Source organism: Anas acuta, chromosome 6 (genome assembly GCF_963932015.1).
Source record: "Anas acuta chromosome 6, bAnaAcu1.1, whole genome shotgun sequence".
Lineage (NCBI taxonomy): Eukaryota > Metazoa > Chordata > Aves > Anseriformes > Anatidae > Anas > Anas acuta.
The window spans coordinates 13,937,172-13,952,574 of record NC_088984.1 but is presented as its reverse complement, the minus strand read 5'-3'; the positions used below and the strand labels follow the sequence as shown (position 1 = coordinate 13,952,574).

At 46.1% G+C, this 15,403-nt stretch overlaps 1 protein-coding gene across 9 annotated transcripts in view; it reads right to left on the bottom strand.

The window, feature by feature from the left end:
• The window catches only part of GLI2 (GLI family zinc finger 2), a 203,995-nt gene that overhangs the window by 54,833 nt on the left and 133,759 nt on the right, over nucleotides 1-15,403 (bottom strand). For 7 of the 9 annotated variants that reach the window (XM_068687462.1, XM_068687463.1, XM_068687460.1 and 4 more), the window contains one exon: nucleotides 12,328-12,433. The exons of the other annotated variants lie outside the window; for them this stretch is intronic. In XM_068687462.1, the coding sequence (XP_068543563.1) occupies nucleotides 12,328-12,433 (106 nt within the window). The remainder of the gene's footprint in view (nucleotides 1-12,327; nucleotides 12,434-15,403) is intronic. 9 annotated transcript variants of the gene reach the window in all.

The following is a 15,403-nucleotide window of genomic DNA, read 5'->3' as shown; positions in this document are numbered from 1 at the left end:
TCTGGATAAAGGCCAGTTTGGCAACACAGTCAAAAACCAAATGAAGGGATAGGAAACCACTGAATCCAGTGGAAGTTTATGGGGAGGAAGCAAGATCTGCTCTTCAGCAGAAGGCACCTCGAGGAATTTTCTGTCCCTCAGTTTGTGCCGTTCAGAGTCACCTTGGGACAGGTCACTCACCCAGTACACTGCACCAGTTTGACGTACCTGAAGCAATGCAATGTCTGTGTGCAAACCAAGCCCAAGTCTCTGCTCAGCATCTGTTCTTATCAAAAACCGTCACATACTTCAACAGAAATGCAAACCGTCCTCTGCAGATATCAAACATGGAGAAACCAGGCTGATAGGATCCTGAGTTCCATCAGCACATCAGGACCTGAAGGGAAAGAAGCTACAGCTCACCGTGCTCTTACCTTCTTCACATTTGGCAGAAGCCAGCTCTTTAAAAAACAAACAAACAACGCTTTGAAGAGTTTCTTATTCTTGCGGTAACACTCGTCTCGGCACTGACAGGATTCAAACCAGACGCGGTTGAGGGGAATCTGGAGTCATACCAGGTTTAGATCTCACATGCCAAGAGAGGTCAAGACCCAGCCAAGTCTTGAATAGATGACTTGCAAAGAAAATCCCAGGACACAGAGGAAGTGGTGTTGGTGGGAGAGAGCCTTTCCCTCTGACTCACTAGGCAATGCCATGTGACGATGCTCTGGTGAGGAACACGGAGCGGCTGTCATTCCTATCCATCAGAGCCCCAAAGTCCACCATATTTGTCCTCAGGAAGGGTCCCACGGGATTCTTAAAAAGACATGGGTTGCAAAATATCTAAGTTGGCTCAATTCCATTTATTCTCTTCCATTCTGGTCATCTCATCATTGACTGCCCCGAGGGAAGGTTTGAACTTTCCTGACCTAACTCAAAATTTGGTTTGGTTATGTGTGTGTGTACAAATTTTTTTCCAAAAATGGCTGGAAATTTGGATGGAGTTTGAAAGTCTTTTTTATTCAAGTGAATAAAGTGGTTTGGGATCTGCCAACAGTGTTTTCAGCATGATCGGTTCTCTGTTTAGAGACTTTTACTGGGAATAATATACGAACAGGTAAGGGCTATATCAAAGCATTCAGCTGGACAAAACTTTGCAGATACCTTGCTTTCCATGGGTTCTTGGCATTACTTCTTACACAGAAACAGTTGGGCTGGAGGACTAGGGTAAAAGCTACAAATAAGTTTCACATAATTTCTCCCCTGGGAGCCAACTTCAATATTCTTCTCACTGGTCTACATATATTAGAATCCACCCTGACCTGGCCCCTGCTGCATACTAACTCTCGTGCTGTACCACCACTCAGCCCAAGATGCCATCACAAACTGAGTGCCTTGTGACCAGGGTAAAACAGCAGCAAAGACCTCATTTCAGTTCCTTCCAGGGAACAGAAATCACCCATGGCTCCTTGAGAGTCTTTCTGAACATGGTACCACCATGGCCAGGTTCCTCCAAGTCCAGGTTTGACAACAGCCCCAGGATCCCAGTGATAATGCTGCACTCACAGCAATGTTACGTGGAAGTAACCATGAAGCTGTAGTCCCTCTTCAAGTCCCTCTTAGACCTTGACTTCTACTTTGCCAAAATTATCTAGAGAAACATTACTGAAGTGAAGCTCTTCATAAGAATACCGACAAATAATCCATTACTGTAACAGGTCTGAAGTCAGCTGCCAAATCTATGTTGTCACATGAAAAATCTCTATTTTTTTTTTCCAGCAGGACTACACAAGGGGGGATTTAGTAACGATTTCTATTTTATGGCATCTTCAGAAGAATGCCTCTATCCAGGACAGTATGTGAACACACGTTTAAATTCCTCTGAAGTCAACACATAAACGTGCATTTCTGATTATGCATATACTTGGGTGTTTTCCTGAATGCGGAGAGACGTAAAAACAGTCCTGTAGCCTAGATCACTTTCTCTATGTCCCTCTGCCTCACCAGCTCATCATTTCTTTCCAAATCTCTTCTACAAACATCTCATCTCTTTCTTTGTTAATCCCCATTAGATTGATCTTCCCTTCATTTACTGATTTGATGACTGAATGCTTTACTTCTTTCACTACCTTATCTTTCTACACCCTGCTTTTTGACATCTATAATGCAGTTTTCTCCTGTAAAATATCGTGCTGCACTTGAGTTGGGATGAAAGATAGCATATGAAATCAAGTGTTTTATCTCAGAACTCAGACAAATAGTCTCAAACAAGGATATGCATGTAAGAACATTGCCTTAATGCAGCTGTAAGCTCGAAGCTTTCCTATTTGTCATGTATTAACCACAATCTGGTAGTCCTTCCTCTACCAGTGGTAATTTGGGATGTGTGGTTACTCTGTGGGATCTTAAGAGGCTTTCAGATGAAGCACTCAATCAGCAGGTAACGCGTTCTGCAGCTGGTTTGCAAATCAAAAGCCACGTAAGTAGCTCCACAACCAAGCTAGGAAAGACTCCATGAAGAAGCAAGAGGAGGAGTAAGACAAATTCTTATTCAGGATGCTTTTACAGGATCAAAAGGAAAAGATTTCAAAGGCCCTCACAGGATTTAGGAACACATTTATCTTTCAGAGAGACTGGAACTGAGAGAAAGCTCAATGTGAGCATTTCAGTTCCACGTGAAGCCCTGGCATATTTTCCATGCACACCTGAGTGCACCCAGCTGCTCTTATAAGCGACATGGGTAGGGAGGAGTGTAAGAGAGGGAAAATGAGCTGAGGCAGAAAGACATACCTCTGCTGTGAGGAGGCCTGTACAAAAGAAATACTTACAGAAAGGGCACCCAACTCTCACATTTAATCCAACAGCAGGCACTTGGCAGTGGGGAGACCACGGTGTGGGTCCTTCTGCTGCTTGGGGGGTGGGAGAGGATACGTCCTATCTGCCTGGCTCCTGCCACACTACAAGGTGTTCCTCCAGTATCAGTGTAGAAATTCCTAAGAGGTCACAATCTCCTGAGTCACTATCAGCTACCACCATCAACTGTATCACAACCCAGTCCCATACATGCCAATACAGTGGGTGTGGGGCACACAGCAGATTTGCTCTTAAAGTGGAGTCCGTCCTATGATACCAGTAAGCCTCGAGTACAGTTTTTCCATACCACATTATTCCATAAACTTTGCCACATGCATGGCCTTATCAGAGAGAGAAGACTGGGCAGAAAACATCCCCATCAGCGCTACAGGAACTCAAGAGCTGTACAACCCAGTATTGAAAACTGGACTCCAAACATCCACATTAACATGTTCTTTACAGTTATTTTCTTATTTTCTAGGTACTTAACTCCTTTACCAGGGCTGGCTTGGGGGTCCTGAGCTTCAATGGAGCTTGGGAGAGTTTGACATTAACTGGAATGTGCTGCGTTTGGAAAGCTCACTGTGCCTTTGTGTTTCTAGCAGTTGACAAGCTGGCCCTAAAGGTCAACATTATTTTGAAACCCACAACACCCACTTTCAAAATAATGTTGTTAGCCAGACCCAGTACAGTGGGACTTACGATCTTAAATCACACAGGCACTTTTTAAAAACTGACCCCTGAGTAATGTTCTAAACTTTAGCTCTGTTAGTTGTACGGTGAAACATGAAAGAACAGACATGAAAAGCCTCCGAGGCAGAAAATTGTGTAAAATCACAAATTCTCAAAATGGTCTGGCACACGGAAAAAAAAACATACATACGTGGTTCAGTGTCAGGTTCGGGGATCTAGGAAGCCCACTTAAATGCACGTGTTCCCGCAGGAGTGCTCTGCAGATCTGAGATTTGTCAGAGTAACAGCACCCAGCTCTGCCCTTTGATTTGTGCAGATGTGAGTGCACGGCGTTAGCTGCAGGCAGGGTATCCAGAGTTCTGCCAAATAGGGTCCTTTTTTTATTATTATTATTATTTTTTCTTTCCCCCCAGCCATCTGGGTGGTCTGAGAATCAGACCCGAAATACCTAGGATCCCTCGAACCACATGTTCTAATCCCAGCAGAGTTGACTCAGTCCTTCATCCTTCCAGGGTAAATTGACTTCGCTGCACTTTATTGCGTGGGGGGAACTTTTGGATGAGATTTTAAAATTTCCGCTCTGTATGGACATTACAAACCCTGCATTTTTCTTCCAGGATCACAGGCCAGCAATCCTGCTATTTGTTTTTATCTCTCAGCACCTTGTGTTATTTGCTTCCCATGGCCACTGGTAGCTGGGAATCCAGATTAACCAGCACCTGAAAAGTGATGTGCTGCAACCTTCATTTAGCAAGCCAGTGGGATGGATGGGTTTTGTCCATTTATCTCCACACACACTGGAAGGATTTCAGAGAAACACAATGAAAATGAGGAGGCTGAGCAGATTGATATTTGAGCATACATTGCAGGCTGCAGCCTGGCCAATTCATTACTGCGGGAGGAAGGATATGACAACATGCAGCAAGTATCTGGAGGGGAGTGTTACAGGAGGAGGTGTGCTAGGAGCAGGAGGGTGAAATTCAGGCAGAAAAGAAGGAGGGTGAACTAGGGAGGCGAACTGCCAAGAGAGCTCTGTAGGCTGAAAAAGAATTTGCTACAGGATGGAGTAGAAGTTTAACCAGGAGCTACAGGAGCAGAAATGGGGAGCCCGCGCACCCCTGTGCTGGTCAGAAGGTGCTACACAGGAGCAGTACTGAGGCAAATAAGTCTTCACTGTGCCCTGTCCTCACAACTGTAAGAAGCTGATGAGAAGGAAAACACCATCTAGAAGGGGGATTTATTTAGGATTAAGAAAAAGGAAAGGCCAGGAGGGGCAGCGCTCTGCTTTTAGCTGAAAGAAAACTGGTAGGAAACAAATTCATGACATTGGGGCTTGAAAGGGCAGGAGACTGGCACCGAACATTTATCCGTTTTCAGAGGATGCTGAAAGCAAAGGAAAGTGGGATATACCATTAAGACAGGTTCTGAAAGACCCTTACTCTCTTTAGAAACTCTTTAGAAAGCAGTGGGAGAAGAGAGTTCAAATAAATTTCTCCTAAAGCACAAGCTTAACAGCGGATAAGGTAGAAGCATGAAGTCACTTTTAATCTACTGTAAAGTGATGTAAGCAGAGGGATTATCACTTAAGACTTGCTGACATGAAGCTCTGAGAATGACATTTAAAAGCAGCGGTGGATTACAGAGTGACATCATATTAAACGAACACATGCCAAAGGTTTACATAAAAGACCTGAGAGATCAGGCTCTTATTCCCAAGAGTAAAACCTCCTAGCCATTTTTACACTTCTGGCGGTGATTAGGCTAAATTAGAGCTGCAGTTTTTCATTCAGTAAATTGTGGTGTCACAGCCCCAGCAGCTTGGTGGCCCAGATCTTCACCGAGTGCTAATGGGCACGACTCCACCTGAGCTCACCGAGGCCCCTCACTCCAATGTGACGATGGCAGCACACAGAAACCAAAGATCCAACCCAAACATTTCCAAGTCTGATTTGCAGGACCTTGCGTCTGACTGCATACTTTAGTGACTCAAAAACTATGCACCTTCAGGTCCCCCCTGGATTTCAGCTCTGAGTTTTTGAAAGTATTCTGACAACTTTAATTAAATACATACGATGAAACTATCTTCTCAATTTCATAACAGCGTAGATGTGCAAATACCTCTTATAATGAAAAATGCGTGAAACTTGTTAACCAGGTTCAAAAGGGAGATTTATTCCCCTAGAATGGTTTATCCAGATTGGAAAAACCTACAGAAACATTCATGCCTTGATCACGATTTTGGATTAGCCTGTCATCGTACTGAGGTCAGAAAATGTTAAGCGTGTACCTTCTCAGTTTCTGCACAGTCGGGTACGCTGTGTACAGGAAAGTCCTGAGACCTGAAAACATACCACAAGCCCCTTCTGGGGAGCTGAACGAGTCTCAGACAGCTAATTAGCCCCGACTTTTCTTAGCTCTCAAAACATAAAGGGGTGAGAATTATTGTAAGGGCATTTTAGAGAAGGGAAAACGAAAGCACAGATGGAATTAAAGTAGTTTTTCCAGCTCCTAAAACAGAAGAGCAGTTTCATCTGTAGTCTCCTAGAGAAGGATCAAGTAACCATCAAGTGTTAATCCTGGTAGTTTTACAGTGAGTGCGGTATTGATAGTTCCCCAAATCACCTCCTGTAGGTTACCAAAGAGCCACCTAAAAGCAACACACTCCTGCTAATTACAGAGCAGGGAGAGGTCTGAACCAGCCTTCTGAAGGGGACCAGCCTCTGCAAACCATCGCGCACTCGCACGTTCTTATTTTCTTAAATAAATAAAAGAAGCATGTGGGAAAGAAGGGAACAGAATAAATTGGATGTGGGAGCCCCCAAACCTGTTTCCCAAACGAGCGATGTGTCTATTTGGTGAAAGTCGTAAAAGTTTGCAAAACACATAAGAAGGCCTCTCTGAGCAGCTGTTTGCTTTGACTCCGGAGGGAGCTCGCTCTATCTCCAAAGCAGCACAGTACCATCAATCACAACCTGCCAAAGATTTTCTCCTCTGGTAGCAGAGCAAATATGAAAACACACACGTTTTATTGATGCGTGCATTCTGCAGCTCAGCCCAGCAGTGTCCGTGCTGCAGGAACAACCTTTACCTGGGTCCCATCCCAAGCCGCCTGGTGGGATCAAAGCTGGAGCCTCACAAGAGCACTGTCCTACAAGGACAACCGAAGCTGCTCTATGCACTCCTGATGGTGCAGGGGATGAGTGTAAGCCCTGACAGAAAATGGAGAGCTCTGATGGGACACCCCCAGTTGGCTGGGCTGGAGCACGGTCAGTGCCATGAGATGCTCAGAAAATTTCCCACCAAACTCTAGCACCTCTCCCCTGTATTTTTTTTTTTTAGTTTTATTTTTCCAATATGTACAGAAAAAGGCACATCTGTGACAGTAGCAAATTCCAACCCTAAAGTAGGAGACACTGGTGTTTCTCAGAGCACCATTATAAGATGATGATTATTATTTTTTGTATGGCTAAACAACATATTTTCCCTTAACCCCACTTGGCCTTCCTTGGCTGAATCTCACAAAAACAAAACAAAGGAAAGAGAAAACCAGCCTGAAACAGATACCCGACATGGAAAATCGTGGTTTCGAGGTTAAATTTGGCCATTTTGTAAACACTTAAGCCACAGCCTTTTTATGATGAAAAGTTTAACAGCCACCTTGCCCGCCTGTGAATCACTCTGCCTAATGTGCTTGGGAGCATTAGAGCCAATCCTGAAAAGGTGTTCTGCAATTTTTAACATAGCGACAAGAAAACAAACTTCAACAAGGAGGGGTAATAGGATCAGATAAAGGAAAACGGTGTAGGCTGAATATCAGGGAAAATCTGTAATATATTAAGATCTCAGGGAAATGCAGGAAGATCCGTGATTAATCCAGATAAAAACCCTACCAAGGGAAATTAAGGGCAACTACACATTATCATGGAGGTGGAATCTTCTCTATCTTTAGGTCTTCGGGACAAACGAGTCCTCACAAAAGCCACGAAATTTTGTGATTAGGAGCTTAGACTGTTCTTTTTTTCCCCCCTAAAATTACTTTGATATGTGGACAGAAGAGCAACAACAATATTTTGTTAATAAATAATGTCAGAACTGCATCCTGTAACACCACCGGGATGTCAGTAGAAAAACAAGGCTGCTTTTGTTTGTTACACTGTGTAATGCCTGATGGGTTTTAACCACAGTTTAGGAGCTACTGTTAAAAAGCTTCTTGCTGAGTCAAGCCTAGGCATGCTGTTTACAAGGGTTAGCCCGAAGGCTCTTGCATTGGCAGGGACTTTTAAGCTGAGCTAAGGAGTTTTTTTGTTATTTTTGTTGTGCTTTAGAAATAAAATAGTCGAGAGTAGCTAAGCACACCTAAAAGTGGGGAGTGGAAGGAAGGTATCAGTGCTCACCTGCCGTCTCTGCCAGCAGCTTCCCTCTGTAGTTAAGGGCTTGATCTTCCAAAGCTGCCTCGAAGAGTCCCCTTGGTGTACAGAGGAGGGAGTTATTGCAGAGACGGGGCTCCAGTGGAGCGAGCTTTCATGAAGAAGCTCACTAAAATATCAACTATCCCCTCTGCTAAAAAAGGACTTATTTTAATGTATGAAGTGAATCTCCTTGGTTCAGCTTTGAACCTGCTGAGGACTTTCACTCAGGTAACGCTGACCTGTGCTCTGCCTTAAAGCCAATGTTTCAGAGTGAAATTCTGACAAATCAAGAAAAGCAGCATGCAAGAGCCACACGTAACACCCATCATTCCCCATCCATGGAGCATGGGCCACCCTGTGCTACAGAACAGGTGAAGATCCTGGGGGGAAAAACAGAACATGGCTGTGCAAGTTAATGCACTATCGCAATGATGCACAAAAGGGTTGGGAATCTGCAAACTTATTTCTGTTATTTCCATCAAATGAACACTGTTTTGGAGAACTGGTACCTCATACAATTTACATGTATCAATGCAATTTCATTCAGTCATTCTGCTGGACCTCCACAGCCCCGGAAGAGATTTTCTCTCACATTCAGTTTTGCTCCACTCTACACTTTCGTGGTGTCCACTGTGCTACAGTCCTGCCTCTCCTTTCATCCTCCATATGACCATAAACATCAAAATCCAAGATGATGTCTCAAATCCACAATATTTCTGTCAATTTGCACAGCAGAGCTCAAGGATCATCTGAATGAAATATTTCATTTTGCTAAACTAGCCAAGTAAGCACCATGATTCTGCAAAATTGTTCTTAATGCCAGAAAAGACACCACTTCCAAAAGTGGAAAAGCAGTTATCACCAAGTCAGTAAAAATACCGGAGGTTGTATAGAAAAGTGAGATGTCCTATTGACTGGAGAAACACTATTTTATCCAGATAAAGATCTCTAGAAATGTATTTCAAGGCACTACCACCATGACCAGCGACTGGACATATATACTAAATGTTCAGTGAGGAAGACTCAAGCTCTCAACATGCTTAACATGGAAGAGACTCGAACAGAAAAAATGAAACAGGGAGCAGAAATACAGAAAATCATTCAGGCACATCCTGGTGCTTGCCTTTTATTGTTTGAGTTTTCCATATTCCCACCATATTCTCAATAAAAGGGTGCCAAAATTCCTGCTCAGGGGACCTACAGATGAGTTCCCTCCAGTTAGGATAAAACAACTTACATGTATGCTAACATTAGCCCCAAAGAAAACAGCAGTGCAGGGGCACACACGGCCATGTCACATCAAGCAATCAGGAACAAACCTCTGACATAATGCAGCAGGCGGATAATAAGACCCCATAGTTAGCAACAAAAGAGACTACATTTAATTTGCTGTGCAATGTTCATGTAATTAGTTAATTTTGGTACCAGCAAGACAGCAGACAGCTAGAATATGGGCTTGATGAATTGGGGGCTCTCTGTCAGGCAGTGATCCCATTAATCATAAAGCCAAAACTCAGCGACGCTAATTTTCTTCCAAACATCTACCATAATTTTCTAGAGTGAAAATATGCCTCTTTTTTTTTTTTTTCTCCTTCCAACTAGTTATTTACTCTAAACAGAAGAACGGGTTTCTGCACCACCAGGATGAAGTACAAATTTCCAGAGGCTCAACAGTGCCCACAGAGTCCACCCAGCCAAGCCAACAAGAGCCACAACTGCTAAGCATGTCCTAGCCCAGCTCCACCACCATGTTCTGGATGATTTCATGCTGGACATCCCGCAGTGAGGGGTGGTGAGCACTATGCTGTGATATCTGGAGCAGAGACTGGAGGAGATAAGGGGAAGACAAGAGAGAAGAAGAACAAAAACTACAGGAGGAAAGGGCTGGAGATGAGTTTTAAACATTTGCAGATAAAATTAAGAGAAAAAATGGTGAAGATTAACTGCACAGCTGGTGAGGATTTTCCCAATGTGGTTATGCCATAGTCTGCATGCTCGGAAAAGAGAGCTAGACAGAAGCAGTATTCCCTTGATCTTAAAACACAGGCTTTGCTGTAGCTGCAGAAGAAAAACCTCTTTAATTGATAGCAGAATAAGGCCCAGGACACGGCACTGACACATGCACACACTTGCACGCTCACAAAAGCTGCATTTGATATTGCAGTCAACAAACGTGGTACCTTCTGCAGCTTCAGAAAGACCACTGAAATCTTTGCACAAAAAAAAATACGGCCAAGAAGCGGTTGGCAACGCCACTTGAGTGCTTCCCCATTCACACTTCAGCACCATGTCCAAGTAACAAGTCTGATCTTACCCACAGTTTCCAAGAAAACTGTTTCCTCTTCTAAGACCAACAAACAAACTTTCCTGTTGGTACTTCAGAAGTCATTTTAGCGAAAGCTGCTGCTGGGAAGGCGAAGGGCCCCAAATAAGGACAGTAGGTATTTACAGACAACTCTACCCAAACCCTAAGCAGGGCACTCTTGGTCCCCTTACGGACAAATGTGGCCACTGCTAGGACAGCAGAGTATTAATACTGGCACAGATGAACCGAACACCTGATCTGTCAGCACTATATGCTTGGCCAGGGTTGATCAGTTGGAGAACCCCAATGTGATAAAATGCTGGCTCTCATCACAGGGGGATATGATTCCCGGGTACATGGCACTAACTGGCAAGTTTTGGGTTGCATTTTGGAGAACAGCCTGCTCAGTGGCCCTACCGAAATCACTGCCATGGTGCCCCTGGGCAGATGCAGCACCAGGAGTAGTGAAGGGGAGCGTGGTCGCTGCATGCTTTCCCAAGTGCCAGCCTGGCGAGAGGACAGACCTAGCCATGCCCTGTAGCAGCATGCTGGGGCTGACTTTATCCAGCTTCCTGGGGCACACGAATAACTTGTGCCAAACATCTGAACATCTGCCACCCTCCCTCCGAACCACAATTTTGAAGACGTCTCTTTCAGAAGTCTGTGTTTGCTGTATAAACCATAGCTCTGACTTATTACCTGTCTCCGACTACAGTTTTAAATTAATCTGTGTTCTTTTCTTCTACAATTCTTATATGTACATACGGGCAAGATCAGAACTGTTTCATTCAGCCCCCCTAAATCCCCAGTTTTGGCTTCCCACTTCAGCAACCTTTCTGTCTATTCCCCTTTGCACGCAGTATGGAAGGAGCTGCTCTGCCCCTTTAAACATCCAGTCAAATTGACTGCCAGCCAAAAAGACAACGACTTGTCTTCTGCTAGGATCCAGGGGAATGCCCTATCATTTTTTCCCGCAGCATTTTGGAATCGGAATAAAGCCCTCATAGCCGTGAGACTCCACAGATCTCATGGTTGCTGGTTTCTGCTTTGCTTGCCTCCCAAGGGCTGTTTCCCTGCTCACACCTGTCCAGAAAAAACACGGCTTTAAAACAGCCCTGCAAAGCCATGGAGAACTGCCCTTTTTGGAGACAACAGAGATGAGATTTTTTTACTTGATGAGCCCTATTTCACTTTCCCTTGCTCTTCCTATAAAATGTTTCCAGCTCTTGTGGGCTCCCCTACGCTGAACGCCCTGGGACTGCCCCTCAGGTTACAGCCACTGGCTGAGGGATTTTGGGGCAGCTGTGGGACCACCAACCTCATCAGGCTGTTCCTCATCAGGCATGTTTCAGGGATGAGAAGTAACCCTCCCGACAACATGGTCACTACAGCTTCCTGATCACAACTCCACTGACTCCTTCTTCCCTGCCCTGCTCAAAGATCATAGCAGGTGAACCCAAATATCTCTACAAACATGTCCTCACTGCTCTCCAGGGACAACTGGGCTGTCATGTCCCAGATTAGGAGATCAACATGATTGCACAGGCCCCAGTCAGTGCTTGTCCTCGCTGGCCATCAGCCACCAAGAGACCAGGGTGCTCTCAAGAGGTCACCATCAAAACCCATGGTCCTGCTCCTTCAGAGCACATGTGGACACTCGCATGAGGACCTACCTCTCTACCGCATTTTGTAAACACCACTCAGACTGTCTAGGCTGTTGTCCGATGAAAGCAAACCCAATTATGGCATGCCTGGCAGCTTTTCACCATCTTCCCCAAAACCGCAGGGCAGGGAGGAATGGCACGGGGGGGGGGGGGTCTGCAAACAGCGGGCTCAGCACTGGGGCTTCACCAAGACAGTGCCAGAAAGGACCCAGGTACGTTGTGACGTGAGAAACTCCATGAGCACAAAAACACATGCCAACCCCAACCCTAGGACTCCCATCCCGGCGCTGCTCGGCACTTCTGTAGGTTTAACAGAGCTGTATAGCCAGGAGGGCACCGAGTGCCCCACGCTTCAGCAGAGATTCGGCGCAGCACGGGCAGCCAAGGTTTTAGCGAGGCTCGGGAGCAGAGGTGCAAGACTTACCCGTGGATAGCGTGGATAGAGTGAGGTTCGTAATGGTATCGTCCTTCCTGGTGGCGCATGTCAATTGGCAAAGGAGCGTGGAAGGCTGGAAAAATGTGCTGCGGCACTGTGGAGGGGAATAGAAGAAGAAGAAAAAAAAAGGGACTTCAAAAACTTTTCCTTTCCTTTTAAAACAATTTCAAAGGCACTAAATCTCCATGAATTTCAGAGCAAGAGCAGTGCAAGACAAGGGGTCTTCATGATATCAGCGCTATCATACACCAGAGAAGTGGAATGAATAAATAATCAAAGTCATGCGGAGAAATCCTACATCTTCGACATAAAAGATCTCCAACAGGGTTTTTGACAAAGACAAGCAGCTAAGCGCTCTTTGAACTTGAGGAGATTATAGGAAGCACCAAGGAAAACTAGACTTGCAACGCAAATCAGACTCAACAGAGCCTGGCGGGATCCAGACCTGTGTTGTCCCCCACGCCTGGAGTGGCAGCAAGCACCTCTCCCGAAGGTCTGTACACACAGGCTGGAAATATTTACCTAAAAACCTAACAGAGAAAGCAGCACTAATGCAAATCGTGGAGGCATTCAGAAGTGGCTCAAAAGTGCCTACTGCCAGCTTCTGAGAGAGGAGCCCAAATTGCTCTCACTTGTAATCACTTGAGGCCCTATTTTTTATTCATTTGAGAAGCTTGTTTCATCTTTGATGGAAAGATAAAGTGGTCTCAAAAGGCAGAGAACACCTACATTGACTTATTAAATCTACAGGTTTTAATATTTATTATTGACCCCAAAAGTTAACGGCAAGAATATCTGAGCGAGTTGAGCTGATGCAAAATTTATCAGGTTATTTCTCCCACCAACCCCGACAACGCTGCCCGGCTGCCTGGGCCTCTCCTGCTAAAATTATGGAAACTGAAGAAATACTAAAGAACAAATACGGAAACTAAAGAAATAGGAGAGGCTCTGTACCGGTACCATACGGTCGCCCTCGGTCACAAAGCCACTGTCTAGATTTGCACCAGCAATGGGCTGTAACGCACAAGGCTGGTCTTGTTCTGCCTTTGCGGGCAGTCTGATGCTCTTCACAAAAGATTACTTGACATTGTCCCAACACCTCTTATCCTCTTGATGGCTTCTGGCAGAGGCCCTTCTGTCTGACCGCAGACCGAAAGCAAACCAAACTCAACCTCCTAAGTGAGCACCTCAACACCCAGTCTGCACTCGGCGTTTCACTGCCACTTGCCTCCGCGAAAGGTAGCATCTCCCTGTCGAGTGGGACAGCACCATCCAAACCCCAAGTGCCAAGGCTTGGGCCACGTCTCTCGCTGATGCTGAGCAAACTCCCGCAGTGCCAAGCTCTTTTTCTATCGAAGACTTAAAATTCAGCCTTTTGCCTCTGTGACTCCAGCCGTCACGGAGCTACGCCGACTCCATGCGACGAGGCTGCACTCCTCCTGGCTGCGTTGCGCGAAGCCTGGGCGAAATCCCCGCGCGCGTCCTTCCCCGCGTATCAGCCCGAGGATCTGCGGCTCCTGCCCCCATCGCAGCGCACAAAGCCCCGAGCGCAGCACAGGCACGTCAGCTGGGCTGCCGGGAGAGGTGAGAGACTACACAAAAACAAGCCTCCTGCCAACTCCGCTGAAAGGCGCTAGGCGAAGGTAGTCGGGGTGGAAAGTATTTCAGGCTCCGCAGCAGACTCACTCTCCGTGCTCCAGCGCAGGGCTGGCACCGCGCACGACCTGATACACTGGGAGCATTTTTGCAGCTCGCCTGATGTCAGGACACAGAAGGGTAACTGTTAGCTGCTCCCCCCCTGCTGCTCCCCTCCCCTCCTTCCCCCAAAGCAGCTCAGGCAGAGAATAAACTTGCATCCTTCAGGATTTGCTTTGGCAGGAGAGGGATTCACCCTTTGCTCGTCCTGGGGAGGGATGATCCCTCGCACAAGAACACTTCGTTTTAAGAGGCAGCCAGTGTTTTTCCAGGTCAGGAGCGCAGCAGTCCCTGGTCTCACCAAACCCACGCTCAGTCCAAAGTGCTGCCCAGGCTGGCAGGCACGTGGAGCTGCTGCCCTCCTCCCTGGGGACCAGACACCTCTACCAGCCTGGGCTCCCTGCAGCACTCACCCCATAGCTATTCCATGAACATAAATCCAAAGGAGCAACTCTTCTGCGACCCTGCAGGCAACCTGCACAACCCAGCTGGCATCCCCATTGGTAAAGTTTTGCATCCTCCCCAAAACAGGGTGGCCACTTGTGGCAAGGTTTCAGCGGTACGGGGAGTCACATCATCATCCCTAGCCCTTCTGTGGACCAGTTTAACTCACTAGTAATGATGAAGCTGTTAACAGGCTGGATTCTGAATCTCTGAAAAACAAGGCAGGTTACATCTTGTTCTGTAACTGCCTACTGACAGTGAGTGATGGCTGAGCTAATATCAAAACTTTTAGTGCAAAACGAGTCTTTCCTTGTCACTCAGGAGAGCTGGGAATAGGAACACACGGGGTGCCTGTTGCTGGGCCTCCTTTCCGGGCTATCTGCTGCTACAAAAACGACACCTGAAAGGAATCCCTCACACCTCTCATTATTAATGGGAGAAAAAAATCCATTAATTTCCTGCCTCCCACAGGCACGGTTGGTTTGTTTTTAGCATTTCAGACTATTTGGATGGTGGCAGAGTCGGCAATTCCTCCTCTTTGGTGACCTCCCTCTGCATCGTCCCTCTTTTGGGGCTTCCCCTCTGCTCCCCTGCCTGGGAGCAGCAGACAAGCCAATCGGTGGCTGGTGTTGCTCCTTTTTCTCCTCTTCCAGGTGCTTGGTCAGAAATAATGAATGGTTTTGTAGGCAATCAGCTACCGATTCATAACCGTCAGCCTGGCTCTGCTTCTCCTTCCCAACCCCTCCTGAAGAGGACGGGGAGCTGGCAGCAGGACAGCAGCGCACGCCGCTAACAAAGATGGATGTTTTACACATAGGAGTTAAAAAGACAATTATATTCAATTACTTCAAGTAAGTCACGGTGATGTATTCCTGAATAGCCACGGGAAGGGCAATATGATGATTAGGGCAATGAATTTGCCAAC